The following is a 21,385-nucleotide window of genomic DNA, read 5'->3' on the forward strand; positions in this document are numbered from 1 at the left end:
TTAGGTTAGAAAAATAAATTAAAAAGGCATCCACATCAGAAAGGAAGAAGTAAAATTACCTCTGTTCAGAGATGACATGATCTCATATGTAGAAAAACCTAAAGATCACAAACACACACACACACACACACACACACAGTGTTAAAACTAATTAACAAATTCAGCAAAATTGCAGGATACAAAAATCAATGCACAAAAATAACTTGCATTTTTATACACTAACAATGAACAACCCAAAAAGAAAATTTTTTTAAAATCTCATTTACAACAGCATCAAAAGAATAAATTATGAATAAATCTAACCAAGGAGGTATACATTGAAAATTACAAAACATTGCTGAAGGAAATTAAAGAAGACACAAATAAATATAAAGATATACGTGTTTGTGGATTGGAAGACTAATACTGGTAGGATGTCCATACTACCCAAAGTGATCTACAGAGTCAATGCAATCCCTACTAAAATCCCAAAGGGATTTTTTTTACAGATATAGAAAAATTCATTTGGAATCTCAAGGGACCCTGAGTAGCCAAAACAACCTTGAAAAATAAGAACTTAGAGATCGTATACCTTCTGATTTCAAAACTTATTACAAAGCTACAGTGATCAGAACAGTGTGGTGCTGGCATAAAAACAGACATATAGAACAATGGAACAGAACAGACAGCCCAGAAATAAACCCTCACATGTATGTTCAAATAATTTTTGACAAGGGTGCCAAGACCTTTCAATGGAGAAAGATTAGTCTTTTCAGTAAATGGTGCTGGGAAAACTGGATATCCACATGCAAACGAATGAAGTCAGACACTGACATCATATACAAAATCAACTCAAAAATGGATCAAAGAGGTAAATGTAAGAACTATAAAATTTCTAGAAGAAAAATGGCAAAATCTTCATGTCATCGGATTTGGCAATGATTCTTAGACACCAAAAGCACAGGCAACAAGAGAAAAAATAAGTTGGACTACATCAAAATTTAAAACTGTGCATCAAAAGACACAATCCACAGATTGAAAAGGCAACCTAAGGAACGGGAGAAAATATCTCCATATCTGATAAGGAGTTAATATTCAGAATACAGGAAGCTCCTGCAACTCAACAACATTAAAACAAATAAACTGATTTTTTAAATGGGCAAATGACTTGAATAAATATTTCTCAAAAAAAGATACACAAATGGCTATTAAGTACATGAAAAGATGTTTAATATTACTAATCATTAGGAAAATGCAAATCAAAACCATCATGAGATACCACCTTGCACCCTTCAGGATGGCTACTATCAAAAAAAAAAATAGAAAATAACTGTAGTGTTGGCAAGGATATGGATAAATTGGAACCCGTGTGCACCATCATCGGGACTCTAAAAAGGTGTAACCACTATGAAAAACAGTATGGCAATTTCTCAAAAATTAAAAATAGAATTACGATACGATCTTGCAATTCCACTTTGGGGTATATACACAAAAGAAGTGAAAGCAGGTACTTGAACAGAAATTTGTACACCCATGTTCACAGCAGCATTATTCACAATAGCCAATAGATGGAAGCAACCCCAGTGTCCATAAATGGATGAATGGACAAACAAAATGTGGTATATACATAAAATGAAATATTATTCAGCCTGAAAAAGAAAAAAATCTGACACATGCTACAACATGGACGAACCTTGAGGACATTACGCTAAGTGAAATCAGCCGGTCACAAAAAGAAAATACTGTATGATTCAACTTATATGGGGTATCTAGAGTGATCAAATTTATAGAAACCTAAAGCAAAATGTTGGTTGCCAGGAGCTGAGGGAAGAGGACAATGAGGTGTTATTGTTTAATGAGTACAAAGTTTCAGTTTTTCAAGAAGAGTTCTGTAGATGGATGGTGATGATGGTAACACAACAACGTGAACATACTTAATGCCACTGAACTGAACACTTAGCGGTTTTGATGGTAAATTTTGTTAATGTGTTTTATCATAATAAAGTAATCCAAGAAAATATTCCAGAAATAGAAGACCTGAATCTACTGAATGAATCAAGTGTACTGAAGAAAATTAACTCCGGATGATTAACACCAAGACATATCCTAAAAAAACTATTAGACTGTAAAGATAAAAATTCCTCAGTGCTTCCAGGAAAAAAAAAAAATAATTTAAAAGGGAATTTATATAGAATATTGGATTTATAAAAAATATACAAATTAAGGCAACGTTAGCACAGGATTTTCAAGAAACTTAAGGAAAGAATACGTGAACTAAAGATATTATATTGAGTAAAATAGGTAGCTAGTGGGAAGCAGCCGCATAGCACAGGGAGATCAGCTCCGTGCTTTGTGATCACCTAGAGGGGTGGGATAGGGAGGGTGGGAGGGAGGGAGATGCAAGAGGGAAGAGATATGGGGACATATGTATATGTATAACTGATTCACTTTGTTATAAAGCAGAAACTAACACACCATTGTAAAGCAATTATGCTCCAATAAAGATGTTAAAAAAAAGATATTATATTGAGCAGAGGGGGAATTGGCCTCCTTCCTCAGCTGAGCTCTTCCTCAGCTGAGGTGCAGAGCAGAACACTGCCCGTCTGGTCTGAAGGTGAGATTTGACCTCCAGCCTCTGTCTCTTTCCACTCATGCCCTTGGGCAAGGCACTGACTGTCTTCCAACTTCTGTTACGTCCCAAGGTAAAAGAGGTAAATGATAACTACCACCCTACATAGGAATTATGACACTCAGAGCAAATAATTTACGGCACCGTCTCCAAGGGGTGAAATGACATGCTTATTATGGTCACAAAAAGACAGAAAAGGTTTGTCCCAAAGAGATGGATTTTACAAAACTGGGGCTTCTTTCCCTAATTGTCTTCTGACCCTTCCTGTTGATTGTGGGATTGGGCTCAACCCAGATGAGATTAACAACATTCCCTGCCACATCTCTGCACAAACCGGAGGGTTAACCTCCAGTTTGTGCAGAGATCACTCCATACTATTCTCATTTCCTAGTCTTCACTGAGGAAACATTTATGGGGAATGGGAAGGAAATTACCATTATTTGTGTTTGAGACATTCCTTGACCACTGTCTGGATTTCTGTCCCCATACAGTAACTAATCTAATCTTCACACTACAGCAAGCTGAAGTGTCTGAGTATTATCATAGGTTGTGAGCTGTTCTCACAGGGCAGTCCCCTCACTGCAGACTGAGAGACTCCAAATCCGGATCTCTGCTTGCACAAAGTGAAGAGGAGCTCTTCATGAAGAAGTTTTAATTTGGAAATTCCAGGGTAATTTTTCCCCATTCAGCAATCTTTAGTCTTTGTCGACTGCTTTGGGATTATTTCAGACCAAGTTAGGGAGGCCTGGATCTTTTTTTTACTTTGCTGAGCTGATGAAAATAATTAACCTGATGACCACATCACTCAACTCTGATATATAGCAACACCTGGCCAATTTCACTTCATCCACCCACCCATTCCACTCATCTCCTCAACAACCGCCCGCCCCCATTATTCTGAAATGAATCCCAGACATACCATTTCACTCAAAAATACTTCCATATAGGGCTTCCCTGGTGGCGCAGTGGTTGAGAATCTGCCTGCCAATGCAGGGGACACGGGTTCGAGCCCTGGTCTGGGAGGATCCTGCATGCTGCGGAGCAACTGGGCCCGTGAGCCACAATTGCTGAGCCTGCTCGTCTGGAGCCTGTGCTCCGCAGCAGGAGAGGCCGCAATGGTGAGAGGCCCGCGCACCGCGATGAGGAGTGGCCCCCGCTTGCTGCAACTAGAGAAAGCCCTCGCACAGAAACGAAGACCCAACACAGCCATAAATAAATAAATAAATCTTAAAAAAAAAAAAAAAAAAACTTCCATATATATATCTCTAAAATATATAGAAATCTTTTTTAAACCAGCTCCATGTTGTTGAATATTTAGGTTGGTTCTACCTTTTCTTTTTTTTCCAGTTTTGAGCTATAGTTGACAAGAAATCCCTTTTAATGTAACAAAAAGTTCATCTTTAAATCCCCGAGCCTCTCAGAAAGTTCTACTGCCAAATTCCACTGTACAGAAACCACAGACAATTACATCAGTGATATGAGCTGTCCCCAGCCTATAAATCTATGTGTTTTAAAGATGAAAGCTCAGACCCCTGCAAAACACTAGTACGCCAGGTAGGCTGCCTCCCACCAAAGAAACTCACCATTGGAACCCATATTGAATCTCTAGTCCAGGGTCTTTTGGAGTGAAAAAGTGATGAGCTCTGGAGCAGCACCAATACACCCCTGCGGGTGCGCACCGTAGATAAACCTTAGATGCAGCCCCAGACATGGCTCCGCCTCAGACACACCTCTCAATCACTTTACTGGAACCACCTTTTCAAAACCCCGCCTAATCCACCTTTTCAAAACCCAGCTTCCGTTCATTGATGACCAACTGAATCTAATTTTCTTATTTAATCCCTATAATACCCTTATAAACGATGTATTATTTTATCCCCAGTTAGACTTGAGAACGCTGGGGGCAGAGAGGTTTAGACCAAAGTGAGCCTCTGACCAAGGCAGTGTGACCTCTGACCTCACACTTGTCACTATCATCCTATTATGTTATAGGCTACAGGCCATGTGAGAACAGACGCTTTGTCAGGCTCACAGATGATCCATATTGCTTTATATCATTATATCATTGACTAAGGAATACTCAGATCGGAGAGGCCAGAAACTAATAATGAATAAGGATTATGGACACTACATTATTTGCTAATTCATCTTATTCTTAAAACAACGCTTTGAGATAACCAAAACCTCCATTTTACAGAGGAGGAAACTTCAGGCCTTTGGGGTTTTCTTCCCAAATGTGTGGGAGGTTATTTTATACCCTAGGTATGGAAAAAACAACATATGCTTGACAGCTGTTTCAGATTAATTCATCTGACTTCAGAAGGATTCACATGTCCCCCTTTCTATTTAAATAAATCACTACAAATTTATGTGGCAAGCCCAAAGAATAAATCTTTCACACATAACCTTACTTAAATCTTATAGCGGCCCTATATAGATATATAGCATTTATACCCATCGATTCTCAGAAGAGGAAAATTCCTAGAGGACCATAAAGCAGATAAAAGTAAGGTTTTTTTTAATTAAGCAAGTTAATAGCTGAGATGCAGGCGGAGGGAGATCCCGTGTTTCTGATTTGATTCCAAAATAGATCATGACTCACCAACCAAAATAAAGAAAAAGCACAAGGAACAGACTTGATGGGCAGATGAAATCCTGGGAGGTCACATTAGTGAGTTATGACTATAGTTGGGTCCTATGCCGTCTGTTTGGAGTCAGAGGCATTGATAGCCCAACCAGCCCAATTGGGCGGTACCAGGTGCTTTGAGGTAGTTGAAGAGAATATTTTGGGGACTGGAAGTGTTGAAGAAGTTTGGAGACCAAGAGAGCAGAGCAAACCAAAATAAGGTGGACCTAACCTGATTTCTCTGGCTTTTTTTCCCCCAATAATTCAAAGTTCAGATCAACTTTTTTTTGGTTTTATTTTTTTCTCTCAGAAGCTTGAATTCATACTCGGTGGCCTCCTCCATGAAGCTGCTTCCAAAAACCATTTTTACCAGACACCTTCACTTCCTTGCTTTACATTTTTTTCTCAATTCCAGTCAATCCTGCCTCCCTTCCCACTCCATTATTTAGAGGTTGCTGGCAAAAGCCAACAAATCAGTGCCTCAAATGCCCAAGCTTATGGTTAATCTTCCCCACTAAGTCATCAAACATTATTGGCCATTGTTTTTTTATTCTTAAACTCTCTTACTTCAGATTCTCTAAATTAACCTTGGCTTCAAGGGATATCCACTGAGACTTTTATACTTTTAAAAAACACCTCATAACAGTAAGAGCCCAACATATACCAGGTCCTGCGTAACAGCTGTGAACAGCACCAATGCAGTCTCTGCTCTCAGAAAACCAACATTCAGGTTGAACTTTTAAAAGTACTTACCTCCCAATGATCACTTGCAAGGAAATGTCAGAACTTTCTAGAATGTCTAAAAAGGAGTTTCATGACCTGGCCACAACTTCCATTTCAGCCTCACCTCTGAGACTCTGTGGCGTCCTGCAAACTCTTAGCTCCAACCAGGCTAGGCCATTTCCAGGCACTGAGATACCCTCTGCCCTCCCGGCCTATACATCTGCTTCGAGTGCTATGAAGAGCTCCAGGTGACTTTAGAAGAAAATAACCAGAAGCAAATTGATCAACATGGCAATGTGACTAAAATGATCATCTGGTGAAAAAGGCAACGTTAACAACAGATGAGTTTAAGAATGTGGTGTTCTGGGGACTTCCTGGTGGCACAGTGGTTAAGAATCCACCTGCCAATGCAGGGGACACGGGTTCGAGCCCTGGTCCAGGAAGATCCCACATGCCGCGGAGCAACTAAGCCCATGCGCCACAACTACTGAGCCTACGCTCTAGAGCCCGCGAGCCACAACTACTGAAGCCCACGTGCCACAACTATTGAAGCCCGCGTGCCACAACTACTGAAGCCCACGCGCCTAGGGCCCATGCTCCACAACAAGAGAAGCCACCGCAATGAGAAGGCTGCGCACTGCAACAAAGAGTAGCCCCAGCTCGCCGCAACTAGAGAAAGCCCACACGCAGCAATGAAACCCAACGCAGACAAAAATTAATCAATTAATTTAAAAAAAATAAGTATATATATTAAAAAAAGAATGTGGTACTCTTTAGTTTTGTATTCCTTAAGTGTTTTTCTCTGGGGTTTCCACCCCCCACCCCCCACCCCCCACCCCCCACCCCCCACCCCTCCGAATTTGGGGATTTCCGCTATATTTTGGAGCCAATGAATTTTTTTTTACTCATTTTCCCCATTGGTTTTTTTTTTTTTTTTTTGAATTTATTTATTTATTTTTGGCTGCGTTGGGTCTTTGTTGCTGCACGCGGGCTTTCTCTAGTTGCGGGGAGCGGGGGCCACTCTTCGTTGCGGTGCGCGGGCTTCTCATTGCGGTGGCTTCTCTTGCAGAGCACAGGCTCTAGGGCGCGCAGGCTTCAGTAGTTGTGGCACATGGGCTCAGTAGTTGTGGCTCACGGGCTCTAGAGCGCAGGCTCAGTAGTTGTGGCGCACGGACTTAGTTGCTCCGCGGCATGTAGGGATCTTTCCGGACCAGGGCTCGAACCCGTGTCCCCTGCATTGGCAGGCGGATTCTTAACCACTGCGCCACCAGGGAAGTCCCTCCCCATTGTTTTTGAGATGTTAAAAGTTAAAATTAAATGCCCCAAAATATGGTTAGTCCCCTGTTTGCCTACTTCAAAAATGTATCATTTTCCTTCTACATGGAGTTCTGAAACAGAATATTGCATTCATTAATTTATTCAACAAATATTTCTGAGATCTTACTATTGTGTTTGTTATATCGAAATTTGGGTCATTTTTTTCTGTTTTTATTTTTACAAGGATGTTGCGTTTGCCTCTAGATGATACTTTTTTTCTTTCTCAATGTATGTGATCAAAGGGAAATTTTCAGACAATTTCAATTTCTCTCACCCCTTACCCTATTCTGAAATATTGTTTATTCATGATGAGAGTTGATCTCTGTCAAACTGTATGCCACGTGCAGCAATATTGCACAAAAAGGAGTAAAATTATTCACACAGACCTGAGGCTGTCTGGGAAGGTTAATCACAAGGCCACAAGCCTAGTGGGGTCAACTGAGAACAGGCCAAAGGGCCCCATGGGAGCCCCCAAACCAGCCCTGGAAGTCCACACCTCAATTTGTGAGAGCCATATCTAATCGTAACAAATACAATGTACTATCTGAGAAATTGGTTTTAAAATCCCTTAAAAATTCTAAAAGTCAACAAAACAGGAAATGACATGTTAAAAGATTCACAGGATATTAGTATAAACAGAAACGTTCCTCTGTGACCAAGAATAAACATGTCTGACAGAGCTATCTAATGGCCCTATTGAAGTATTAAAGCCACATTCCATAAATTTGGTGAATTTGGCAAACTGATGATCAGCAAATTGGCTCTGAGCACACTGGGTTTTGTTGAGATGATTTTATGTAAATTGCCCATTGAATGAATTGGATTTTCTCAGACTGAATTCTAGCCATTTGCTTGCTTCTTCTTCTCATATAGAAGAACCATATAGATGGTTCACTGAACAATCAAAAGAAGAACAATAGCTAACATTTATGTTTTACTTTACGCTACCTCTAAACTAACCACTTCCCAAGCACATAAAAAAATCGGTGTCCTATAGGCCAAAATCCTGCAAAAAAAATCTAATCATCATAACCACCACCATCATCATCATCAACCATCACCATTATTTGAATTTGAAGATTTTTTAGGTGAGGACAAACACATCCTGGCTCCCCCAGTGTTTCACCACACCCTACTAGGTTACTTCTACCTCCTTCCTTCATTTAATTTAATGTCATGAGGACATTTCTGTTTGCAACCCTTGAATGCATGATCTCATAAGGTCAAAATGGTTGTACTAAAACATTAAATTATGCTGCTCATGGTACATCCCTATTGATTTGCCTGTCATCAGAACTACACTGTGCCCAACCGGAAGCCTGGACTGCACTTGTCTTGTTCACAGGTGTATCTCCAGGGCCTACCAAATGTTTATTGAATATTCGAATGAGCGATGCAACCTTTTCTCTATTCACTTTGTATTGCTCCATCAATCTTTCATCTTCTCTGCTTTCCCTGCTTCAAATTTTACCTCCAATGTACACCAGACATTTTTGCTCCACTGATTTAAAAAAAAATCATCACTGACTCACCTTGGCTAAGGGATCAAGTCAAAACTCCTCAGTTTGACACCTAATGCCATTCATGATCAGACCCTACCTGCCCTTCCAGCCTCACCTTCCTTCATTCAATTTCACATTGTTCCTTCTTGCAACAACAAACTGCTCCTAATTCTCTGGATACACAATGCTCTATTCGTATTTCCATAGATTTGTTTATATTGCTCTCCTCTGTTCCCCATGATCCTGGGAAAGTGTGAGGGGTTTCCTATATCAGCACATGCTCATTCTACCCTACAGCCATGTCATCAGAACTTGCCTAGGGGTACTATTATCTCTGTACCTTGTGATACTGCATTATTTGTGTATTTGTATTGGGGGGGGTAGAGTTTAAAATATTTTTTCCCAAATAGATAACCAATCAATAGTTTATTTGTTCCTCCTTAATTTGAAATGTTGCTGAAGGGGAGCAGAATTTGTCACCCCAAAATATGCCACCCTGGCACAAGGATTATTTTCTGCTAAAGGCAATCAAATTTCCGAAGATTCAGGAAAAGTTCTTTTCCTCTCCCTCAACTGCCTATATTTACACTGGCAAGGCGGCCTGTACCAGAAAGAGAGCTATTACCAGAGATATCTTTTTACCAGGAAACTTATTTGTGTAACAGGGCAACCTTGGTTTTCCAAACATCTCCTCTGCCTTCTTGTGAATGGCCTTCCTCACTATTGTATCCCCAAACCCCTGCCCTTTTCCTCATGTCAGGATGTTATATGAGTTTCAGTGACCTGACTACCCTTTGAGTTTTCAAATCTATATGGGGACTTGTATAATTTTGTTTGCTTTTTTATCCTGTTAATCTTGTTACCAATCCCCAACAGGTCAGTGACCCCTCAGTGGGTTCTTTCTTTGCCCAGAGTCACAAAGGCCAATCAAACAAAACCAGTTTCTGTATAGCAGAGGAGAAATTTTATTCACTGATCAAGGAATGGAGAAGAGAGAGCTCATGCTCTCAAAACACCTTCTCTCTGAAGGGAGGGAGGGAATTTTAAGGGGTAGGAGGCAGGCATATCACCAGGCGTCTAGGAAAGGGGCAGAGATTTCCAGGTCCAGCCAGGGGCAGCTGGAGCATGCGCAGTCTTCCATGCTTCTTTGCACAATGCATGAATTGTGCCTAGCAGAGTACAGATCTCCCGCTTGGGGCAGAGATCTTAGCATGGTAATGAAGCAAAGGTAACTTTCCAGACACCTCCAGGTCTCATCTATGCAGGTATGTTCCTGTGGTCAAGTCAGAGCCAGTTCAGGGTGGTCGACCACTACATATCTCTAAGCACAGCTGCAAAACATCTCTCTCAAATACCAGGTGCTTTTGAAACAAACACAGAGATAAATCAAGGCAAGGATTCTTTAGCCCTCAGGGGCTGATATGGGTGGCAATCTGTTTTAAATCCGTTTAATTATTAGATCAGCCAAAAAACCTAGAAGGGAAGAAGAGAATATTTTTCTGCCTGCACATTATCTTTATCATAAAATAAATGCTTGGGTATATATCAGATCTATCTCTTGAGTATCATTTTCCATTGGTTTATTTGATTCGCATGTCGAATACCAAATGCTTTTAATTATTATAGTTCATCATCGTGTGTCTGCATACCTAGTAGGCCAATCTAATGGGGGAAAAAAAGTATCTTATTTTTGCTTTATTTTGCACATCCCAAATTGCCATTAAGGTTGAACACCTTTTCATGTTCCTTGGCTATTCAAGTTTCCTTTTTAAGGATTTCCAATTCATGTCTTTCACTTGTCTATTATATATATTGAAGAATTCCTTCTTCCAGGTCTTTCAACTTTATTTATTGTGCCTTTCAAAAGAATGAAGTTTCATTTTATTTTACCTGAAACAACATTGTAACTCAACTATATTTCAATAAAAATTTCAAAAATAAAAAAATCATAAATTCAGCAAGGTAACTTGATTTTAGGGGGACTTGGCTTCAGTTTAATCCAGAAGGATGAGGTATCATGTTACTTAATCAACAGAACTCTTGACAGATGACTAGATATGAGGGCAGCCAAAGGGAAGAGTCTGGGTGCCTGGAAGAATGAAGATGATATTAATGTAAATAGGGGAGTCTTGGCGAGGACTGACTCTGTGGATAATAGTGAACTTCTTGTCTTTAAGGTGTGGTGCCGTACCTAGTAAAGGTGACCAGCAGGCAACCGGAGAGAGGCTGAGACTGGAGAGATTGTTTTAGTGTCATCCGGAGGTGAAAATTAAAGTTCAAAAAGACTGTAAACACAGAGAAGATAATAGGAAACACCTTTATGTAGGGGACAAGCAGTAAAAGAAAAGCTGAGAAAATAGAGGTATTCAGAGAGGGAGGAGAACCAAGAGGGTGATGTGATGAAGAAAGATTAGAACTAAGCAAAGCTGTTGAGCCCTGGTAAACCTGATATTGACAGGCACTGTGGTTTATCTGGGAAATGGACTGTGTCACACATTCTGGAAACCATTCTTTAAAACATAGCCAAATACAGTCATGAAAAAAACGAGGAAACAACTTTGGCTGTTTCCATGTCAACTGAAAGAGTTCTGGAAATATCCCATACATTATATATAGCATGGTCCTTAAGAGTGCTGGAACACTCGGCTACCACTTGACTTCCAGTATACCTACCCATTTACGTGACTTCGGGTACTTCTCTGTGCTATTTCCTGTCTTTCAAATGAAGGACAATAGTCTACAGCATAGAGCTGTTTTGAGAATTAAGTGAGCTAATACTTCTAAAACAATGCCTGGAACATAGTAAGTGCTCAATAAATATCAGCTATTGCTTTCACAATAGCTTTTAAAGCCCAAGTGAAACCACCTTTCTCTCCTGAAGTCTCATCAGAACACTTTGGCTTGATGTGCCTCCCACCTCGCATTGATGATACAGCACTTAGCACATGGGCCTGGCAAATACGCCGAAGGCTCAGTAATATTAATAACCAAAACTTATAAAGCACTATGGGCCGGACACTTTTGTGAATGCTATTGACTGAAAGAAAAATGCACAATGTAAGAGCTACGAGTTGAGTTTACGTAGTGCCTTACTGGGGACTACAGACCAAGAGACAGCCTCTCAGATAGCTCTGAGGAGGTAGGGGGAGAGGCCAGCATATATGATTTTGGGTAATGAGCACATGCAATCAAGCACACATCTCAGTAGAAGGTCACTGCTAGTCAAGAGGAACAGGTATCTCAGTTAATGATTGTAGTGCTTTTCTAAGTATGGGAAAATGCAAGAATCTGAGTTCATAAAATTTTTTTCCTGAAATATATCTAACCATCTAAGGTCCTGTTTTGCCTGTTTTCCCAAAGCACTGAGTGCGTCATGCTATTCTTCATCCTGAATTCCTTTCAGGGTGTCCTGTAGGTCAGCAACTGCAGTGGCTAATGACTTGCTCCTTGTACAACTGGATGGTGGGCAACATTCTTTGCTTTACAGCGGTTTTATTACAAGTACTAACTCATTTAATCCACCCAAAAGCTCTGAGGTGGGAGCCAATGCATCCCCACTTCACAGATAGAGAAATTAAGGCACAGATGGGTAATGTAACTAGTGTGAGCTTACACAAAAAGTTACTGGCAGAGCCAGGACGTAAAAGTAAACCCAGGTATCTGTTCCACAGCCCCTTCTCGTAAGTGCTGTGCCATATAGGTCCATACATCTTTACTAATGAAGAGGAAGAGCATTATTTCTATTGACCTGAAACAAATAGACTGCCAAATACTTCTCCAGGAAAGATGGGTTTATTCTGCGATAAGGGTCTGCAACCACAGTGAGCCACAGCACAAGTCGTGTGTCCCCCCCCAGGGACATTGTTGTTCTTCTTACAACACTGGTAAGAAGAAAAGGAAGTTGGGAGGGCTATAAAAAACAAAGAGTCCATGGGTTTTCTTTGGCTGAGTCGTTGCCAGGAAAGAAGACAGGTCTTCTCTCTATCAGCCTCTGCTAACGTCACAGAGTGTGAGAGTTCCCCCTTCCAGTATCCCAAGTCTATTTAATTGCAGTTTCTACTTATTAATTTTTTTTACATTTCCCACAGAGCACAGCAGAGCTGAAGTTCAAAAATTAGATCCATAGTCATTAAGAGCATAAAGCACCATCTATTCCAACACCATTATCTTAAGCCCCAGAAAGTGACACTCAGAGAGGAGCCTCCCCTGCAAGGTGATAACCAGCCCACCAGGCCAGAGCCGATGGAGACTCGTTTTCAGCATTTCAGGCCCACAGACTCGTCTCCCTCTGGAGAGGTAGGTGAGAGGAGGGAGGAGTGTTTGCCATGGCCCCGCCCCCATCCTTGCCTTCCTCCAGAGCAGAGGTGGCCTGCTCGGCATTCCCTGGGACATGCTGCAGCGATGGGGAAGGCAGGAGGAGATGAGACGTACTTCCAGAGGAGCAGTCTGTTCTGGGTCACCGTCATCATCCTCTCCTTTGGCTATTACACAGTAAGGGCAGCGGGCCCCGGGCAAGGCCAGGCGAGGGGATAGAGCGCTGCCTTGAGCCACAAGATCCGCACCTACGACCACGGAGAGGTCGCGCAGGCGCAATCGCGGCTCTCGAGCGCTCTTAAGCCAGGGGACTAGACCCGGGAAGAAGACGCAGGCGCACCCGTCTGCCCGCGCCTTTCGCCTGTGTTGAGGTCTTGAGAAACCGGCTGCCAACGCTTTCCCTATATGAAGGCAGGGAATACTCCCCACCCCATGACTCGGTGTGTAGATCTTTCACGATGGTGGTGGCGAAGTCGAATGCCGGTGGGGCTGCTACCTCCTATTTCCGTACAGCCAAACCCCTGCCCTCGCTGGTCACTGTCCTGGGGCTGGGATATTTCGGGGTAAGGTGTAGCGCGGGGTGCATCTGTTTTGGCCCGCCAGGCTCCCGTAGGGCGAGGGGCGCTGTTGGGGCGGGGCGGGGTCTTGCGCTTGCGCGCCTGGCGCTTGCCTAGGTTATTGGCGTAAGCGGAAGGTCGGTGGGTTCGTAAGCTTTCTGCTTGAAAGTGTACCTGTCTTTGCGTCCCCACGGTTACTAGGGCTTAGCCAGGTTTGAGTAGAACTCAAGAAGAAGGAGGTCAAGTTGACGGACAGTTCTAAGCTTGCCAAGTCAGGATAGGGCTTCCAAAGCAGAATGTTTGAGGCAGTTGGAATTGCTTGGAAAATGGGGGTAAACCTAAAGGATGGGTAGAATTTAATGGGTAAGAAGGATTAGAGAGGATATACATGTTATGACATAGATGTGGAATCATGAAGACAGAGAATCTCTACTGAGAAGAGCAGCCACTTTTGTTTGGCAGACAGAATTCATTTAAAGGATACAGAAAAGATACCCAGAAAAATAGGTTGGGGACTAAATTGTGTAATGCATTAATAACAGAAGTCAGCCAACCTGGGCACTAAGTCTGATAACCACAGAGTTTCCTCAGCATAAATCTCCCACTAGAATCGCTTTTAGAAAATAGAAGTAAAGAATGGAAGCCCAGATGACTTAGTTCAGAGTTTCTTTGGTCTGTTACTTGTTCTTATAGAATCAGGATTATTTAATAGCCTCGGTTAAAAATAGATTTAAGTGACCTAATAAGCATTCTGTGCTTCTGGTTCTCTTTCAGTGGATGATCTTCTGGCCTGAGACTATTCCTTATCAGAGCCTAGGGCCGCTGGGCCCCTTCACTCAGTACTTGCTGGACCATCATCACACCCTCGTGCACAGTTGGTAAGGAGAGCTTCAGAAATGGGGTGTAGACCTGGAAGGCCCCTGGTTGCCTTCTAAGAGTGGTGCTAGTTCACATTAAAGCACCTTTCTCTTGGGGGTTTCTGTGTTAGATGTCATCAGCAGAGAACCATCACCTTAAACTAGGCTGACTTTTGTTTCAGGTATTGGCTTGCCTGGCTGATTCACGTGGGAGAGTCCTTGTATGCCATTGTATTGTGCAAGTAAGTGTTTTTAATAGGTCTTTGTCGCTTTTCTCTTGGTATCTAATATAAGTTGAGAGTAGCCACATTTAAATAATTCATGCGCTTGTAGGCCGAGAACACTCTCAGGGTAGAGTTGAATCCCCACACCTAATACTGAGCCTCTCTCAGTACTCAGAGGGAGTACTCAGTAAATAGTTAATGAATGAATTCATTTGTGTTAATGAGTCAATTATTTAGTCATTTAATTTAGATGATTTTTCTTCTTTTTTTCAAAAGTCTCTGTATAGCCCCAACTAGAAGAAAAGATTAGGAGGCTGCCTTCTAGTTTCAAAAAGCGCTGTATTGACCTAGCCCAATGATTCTCAGCCTAGTTTCACAGCTGAATCACCTGAGGAGCTTTCTCAGCATTCACTTGTCTGGTTTCCAGGCCCAGAGATCCTAATGTAGTAGCCTTGCTTCAGAGGTAGGAACATGTTATTTTTTTCAAGGTCTGTAGGTGATTCTGGGATGCATTGCAAGCTAAAAGTCCTGCGACTAGACCCTACTCTACAGTTGCCAGTGTAGGATAATACAATGTGAGAGAACTGAAAAAGCTTTTCTTTACGTTTAGACTTTATGTAAGCATACAGAAAGTATGGTGTAATGGAAGAGATGGTTATAGTAATGCCAGATTGCTTTGCAATTGATTCTTTTTCTTCTGGTCAAGATTAATTACCACCTCTGTTTTTGTGGTATTACTTCTAAAAGTGGAAAATAAGATACTTTATTGTTTTAATAATAAAAGTAATTAATATTTCTTGGGTGCACACTATGCCAGATAAGTGCTAACTGATTTAAATAGATTATGTTCCTCCACCTTCTGGTTTATTAAACAAGCTGGACTTCCTAGGAGAGGAGGAGAACGCAGCTTTATTTTTTCGCCTGTCTCCACTCCCCCAAGGATTACTGTCTGTCTCCCACCCTAGCCCTGGACGAAATCTGAAGCAGGTCCATAGATTTTCCAGTCACTATCTCATATTATCTGGTCAAGTCCAGTCTATTTATTAAAACTATGAACTTTTATCTAATTCAGAACATCTCTTCTCTTCCAGCTGGGGCTCAGCAGCCTGCTGTGGGGAAGAGGGTATAGTTGATGTCTTCCCTCTCATTCCAGCTTTGTTCCCTGTTCACTAGCGACAGCTGCCTGTGGCCCCTTGGGGTGCTGGGAGTAGTTAGGGGAAGCAGAGCACAGTCTGCCTTGTGATCAGGCAGCTGGGTGCTGTGGTCGTTGCATACCCATTGTTGACTCTTTCTCTCCAAAGGAGCCTTGGTGGACTTTTGAGAAACCGCCCATCACTAGGGATCTCCCTTCTGCAGTTCCCTTGATGGTTCCTTCAGACCTCAGTCAGTATGTCACTTGCAGTTTTCCCTTAGGATCTGTAATGGGGGTCGTGGCGGGGGGCAGTTTCCCTTTTATTGAGATCTCTTCTACCCTTTAGTTGGGCCTCTGGGGCGGGGTTGCTTTTCAGCTCACTCATGCCAGTGCCCTTCCACAAGACCTGTAAGGCTCACGATGACAGCTTCCTTATCCGTCCAGCAGGATAAATCTGCAAGTGCGTGCAGTTCCCTGGGCAGCCGTGTACCAGTAGTTAAACGTCTGAGTTAGATATTAAGCCTCCCCCAAATTACTGGGGACTCTTGTCAGGCTGAGTGGTTCCATTGAAGCTGTTCTTTGGGCTGACTTGGGATAGGAAGTGCCGCAGCACTGGTACCTCTTTCTAACGGCCTCTTCAGGCCCTCAGAGCTTAGCTCGGAGGTGTGGTCCAGCCCTCCACATTATAGTGTTGGAGTACTTTACACCTATTTTGTTATCGTCATTTGGAGCCTCTGATGAAAACGAAAAGACTCAAATTGAACATCCTGCTCTCAAGTTCTTTGATAGGCAGTGGGAGAAAAGGCATAGAGAGGTTAGGGCACTATTCTCACGTTCCTGAAATCATTTCTTTATGGTCTAACGTGTTGCAGTGTATCATTGGTGACTGTAAACCAGGATGAATATTCCTTTTGACTTATGAACGAATACATTTAAGTGAAAGAATCATGAAGACATGTAGAACAATTGGAAGCCCTACCCCACATCCCACTATCCAGCAATAAAAAGAAATTGATGAATTCCATTTAACCAGACATAAGACTGGACTGAACATTTCGACTTTATAGCCACCATATCTATATACATATAGATATAAACTCTTGTATAACTTTTTTCTATTGTCATATATGCCTGTTTTCCCGTGTCTATACCTATAAATTTACCTCATTTCATTAGTACATAGTATTCTATTATATAGATGTGCCTTAATGTATTTAACAAATCCTCCTTCTGACAGACTTTTAAGCCTCTAGTTTTTGGGGGTGTCTTTTTTTGTTTGTTTGTTTTTGACTATTATAAGTAATGCGTAAACGTGAATTTCTTGTACATCCTGGCCCACTTTGATGTATATTTCATTTTTTATTGTTTGGTGGTAGAATGTATGAATATAGTTGATTCTACTGACCTCACACCCAGCGACCTTGATACATTCATTTTTTAGTTCTAATAGTTCATCTGTTCATCTAATAGTTCATCATTAATAATTTAAAAGATTCCTTTTCATTTTCTAGGTACACAATTGTCTCTAGAAGTAAAGACAGTTTTATTTCTTCCTTTCAATTCCGTATACCTTTTATTTATGTTTTTTCCCTCGGTGCACTGGCTAGTACGTCCAGTCCAGTGTCAACCAGAAGTGGTGATAGTAGGCATCCTGGCCTTATTCCTAATCAAAGGGAAAGCTTTCAACATTCTGCCTCAGGTTTTTTCTAGAGTTGTATAGATCTTCTCTGTCAGAATAAAGAAGTTCCATTCTCTTTCTAAGTTTTCTGAGAACTTGTATTGAGAATGGATGTTGAAATTTATCAAATGCTTTTTCTGCATTTATTAAGATGATCATATAATTTTTCTCCTTTAATCTGTTAGTGTAGAAAATTATATTTTTTTTACATATATTTTTTGAAATTTTGTTTTAAATTAAAAGTCATCCACATGAGACTTATTTATATACAGATGAGACTGTAGCAAACCATTCACTTCATCTGGGCCATTTTCTTTTGAGCTTGGTGTTAAGCAGTTTAGTTTGAATGGCTGTATAAACAGGTATTTATTATTACCATGTGCCAGGCCCTTTACTAATCACTTTGGATAACTTATCTCAAAAATCATCTCAAAACTTGGTGAGATAAATACTATTATTCCTATTTTTCAGATGAAAAAACTGATTCTGATAGAGAGTGAGTGACTTGCCCAAGGTCAAGCTGGTAGTTGGCCAAGCTAGATTTACATCTGGTCCAAAACACTTGCTTTGAAGCCATCCCAGTGCTTTCTAACCCTATATGCTCATCAAAATCACGTGAGAAACAGTTTCATAATACCATGTCCTAGGCAGTAGCCAGATTGCTTCCCAGGGAAGAGTGTACCATTCTAAATGCACAAGAAAAACGAAAATAAATGAACTAAGCATTCAAGTTAATAAGCTGGAGGAAAGCGCAAAATAAGCCCCATGAAAATAGATAGAAGGAATAAGTTTTTTAAGAACTGGAAGACAATAACTCCAGTGAAACCATAACATTAAAATTCTGGTGGATAAATTTTTCTCTTTTTTTAGGTCTAAAGGCATCACGAATAGTTGGACTCAACTACTCTGGTTCCTGCAGACGTTCCTGTTTGGGATGGCATCTCTCTATTACTTGATTGATTACAGACCAAGACGCCAAAAACAAACTTAAAAAAGATATCCAAAAAAAACTGAATCACCATTTTGTACACCTGAAACTAATATAATACTGTAAACCAACTATACTTCAATTTAAAAAAAAGAGAGAAAATATAGCATATAAAGTTCCTAGGAGAAAAAAAGATGTTCAAAAGTTTTCTCTACACTGACATTCAGCCTCACCTTTTTTGGGGGGATGCTGTGTTTACTTGATCTTTCTAGAAAGTTACGACCCTCTAGTTATTCATTGTTTCTTCATCTGCTCTGGTTAAACTTGAGTAGATAGTAGGAAAAGATTTTAGCTTCCCAGTTCTGCAGACTAACCTATTTGGCAGAGGGCTTCCAGCTACCTTCTTGTGGTCCTTGGCTGTGTTGGCATTCTCCCTATCACCTGGTTTAAGCCACATACTAAGTTTGCTTGTTGGGATATCTTTGCTCCTACCTTCTGATTAAAACACCTTACCCTTACCACCACCATCTTATCAGCTCTCCTTTCCCCAAATTTTTTTTCCACCCACCTGGACCAAAATAGAGTGACACTTCCATAACACATCAATTCCACCCACATTTGTTAGACACCTGTGAGGCAGGATCTTCTCCTTTCAGGCTTCCATTTCACATGGAGAAAGATAAGGAAGACAAGTGCCTGGAATGGGGCGGGCCAAGAGGTGACACAGAGGCACAGAGGACATTCTGGGAACCAAGAAGGAATGACTGGGGAATGCTTTCTCTGCTGCTGCCAGCCAGAAGTGATGCTTCCCTCCACTTGGACCCTCCGACATAGTGTTCTGTATGTGCAGGGTCTGATGGCCACCTTCAAGTCAGGACCACATCTTAAGACAGCTTCGTTTTTTCCTCTAGCACCTGTCCCATTGCCTCACACACAGGTGTTCTCTCAGTGTTTACCTAACAAAGGAGGGAAACTCATTTCACTTTGCACTTGTTCAGCATCATTCCAATTTTTATCTGAAAACTGCAGAACCCATTCAGTGTACCCTTGCATCAGAGAAAAGCGCAGGACTGCCCTTGACTGGTACCACCATCTTTCTGTGGGTCCCCTGGTGGGAAACCCGTATCTTTTTCACACTTTCCTATTCTTGGTCACTTTTTCCAGACACTGTAGATGTCTCCCTCCAGTTCTGACTCACTCAGCCATTCCTGTTCTAGAGAGTCTACACCATGGGTTCTCCAACTAGTTACTACCTCTCTCGTTCACCTGGTTATAATTTAACTACTGACTGGTTGGGGCAGGAGGGTTACTGACTCACCTCAAGGAGCCTTTAGGGCTCCTTTCCTGGAGGACCCCCTGCTTGTTCACTAGGGACTAGACCTTATTTTCCTTCCATGACACAGTAGGTCATGTTACTTGTTTTAAGCAAACACGAGAAACAGCCTCCCTCCCCGCAAAAAAGAGGCCTCAAGTAAAAGCACAACCGTGAAAGATGATGGACTATGAATTGGTTTTGGTGGAAATCAACTTCTACACATAAATCCTAGTATTTCCCTCTGTTTCTCTTGTGATTAAGGGGTTATTATTAATGGTGCCAAGGATAATATGGCAGATTACTGAATGAAATGTATTAACTTGAATAAAATGTTGTGAATTGTGTCTCCAATCAAATGCTTTTTTTGGTCAGTTTTGATAATGTCACACATTTGATTCTACTCTTTCTCAAAAAGACTCTGTTCTGGAACTTTGTATCAGGGATTTTTTTTTTCACTGATAAAGAAATGCAGAATGCCCTAGTTGTAGGCCATATGGTCTTCCTTACGTTTCTAGAGCTGTCTATAGTCCACATACACCAAGTTGTGGGTGGACAGGAGCATCTCCTTTCATTGTAGGATTGGCCTCCTTTTGTTTCCACTACATTTCATTCAGTGTTTGATGTAGTCTGCAGCAAGTGAAAGGAGTACTCTGATTTTTTTTAAATGCCAAAAGTATAAAATGCTGTAACCTTATTTGGGGTATTATCATGGCTTAGAGCAAAAAAGGATCTTAGTGAGCAAACGGTGCGGGTCATTCATTTTATAGACCCATAAGCTGCATCCCATGGAGGTGAAGTAACACACAGAGGCCAGACTAACTGGATCTTATGTTCCGCCTCTTCCTCCCCCACAGTCCAGGAGCCTAGAAGTAAGTCTGAAGCAAAGAATAAAAAGAGACATCTTAGCCTTGTGTTGCAGTCACAGGGGTGACACAGGGGAAACGTCTATGTTGAGTTGGGATGAGAAAAGGCCAGAGGCATCTTGTTGGAAACCATGGGGGGCAAACAGACTAAAACCCCAAATATATCAAGGGCAAGTATAGTTTGGAAGAACAAAAAATCAAGGACCAATGGCAGGAACAAAAACAAAAAACTAATGACCTCACAACCTAAAAACAGGCCAGATTTATAAACTAACACTATTTCCTACATTCAACATGCTTATGAGTCCATGCAATCCAACTCCAAACGTTTTATAAGCCATGGTTTTAAAACAAGTCTTGAGTTTAAGAGGCGATACTCTAGATGTGTGAAGAGGTTCTTTAGCAAAACAACTTGCCATCTGGGAGCCTGTATGTATTTACATGGAGGGCCTGAAAACACCAAAGAAACGTTGGAGAACCTGCCTTTAAGGTGAGAGCACGGAATGCAATCACATTGTTATTGTTGCTCAGGGCCCTTGCTGGAACCTTGTTAACTAAATCTCTTAGTTGAGCAGCCTGGGTTGTAAATATCATTTTTCCTTTCCTTCTTATCAGCCCACACAAAAAAGAATCTAGGGCACCTGAGTAATATATTTGTAAGTCTATGAGATCCTTCTCTCTGCAAGCCTCCTTGTCCACATTGAATTGGAAATTATGGTTCCTTTTTTGTCAACGTTGGAC

At 41.3% G+C, this 21,385-nt stretch overlaps 1 protein-coding gene and 1 long non-coding RNA gene across 3 annotated transcripts in view; one reads left to right on the forward strand and one right to left on the reverse strand.

Annotated features, from left to right (window-relative positions):
- The window catches only part of LOC133095515 (uncharacterized), a 116,143-nt gene that overhangs the window by 70,883 nt on the left and 23,875 nt on the right, over positions 1–21,385 (reverse strand). The window lies entirely within an intron of this gene.
- TMEM254 (transmembrane protein 254) lies at positions 13,140–20,122 on the forward strand. 2 transcript variants are annotated; one of them, XM_061197027.1, is made up of 4 exons: positions 13,140–13,267; positions 14,422–14,525; positions 14,687–14,746; positions 18,409–20,122. In XM_061197027.1, exons 1-4 carry the CDS (start codon positions 13,178–13,180, stop codon positions 18,527–18,529), a joined length of 375 nt encoding a protein of 124 aa, XP_061053010.1. In that variant the 5' UTR covers positions 13,140–13,177; the 3' UTR covers positions 18,530–20,122. The 2 variants fall into 2 exon arrangements, with proteins under 2 accessions (XP_061053010.1, XP_061053020.1); XM_061197037.1 differs by lacking the exon at positions 13,140–13,267 and adding an exon at positions 13,823–13,979.

The sequence above is a fragment of the Eubalaena glacialis genome, chromosome 1 (genome assembly GCF_028564815.1).
Source record: "Eubalaena glacialis isolate mEubGla1 chromosome 1, mEubGla1.1.hap2.+ XY, whole genome shotgun sequence".
NCBI classification, from domain to species: Eukaryota; Metazoa; Chordata; class Mammalia; order Artiodactyla; family Balaenidae; genus Eubalaena; species Eubalaena glacialis.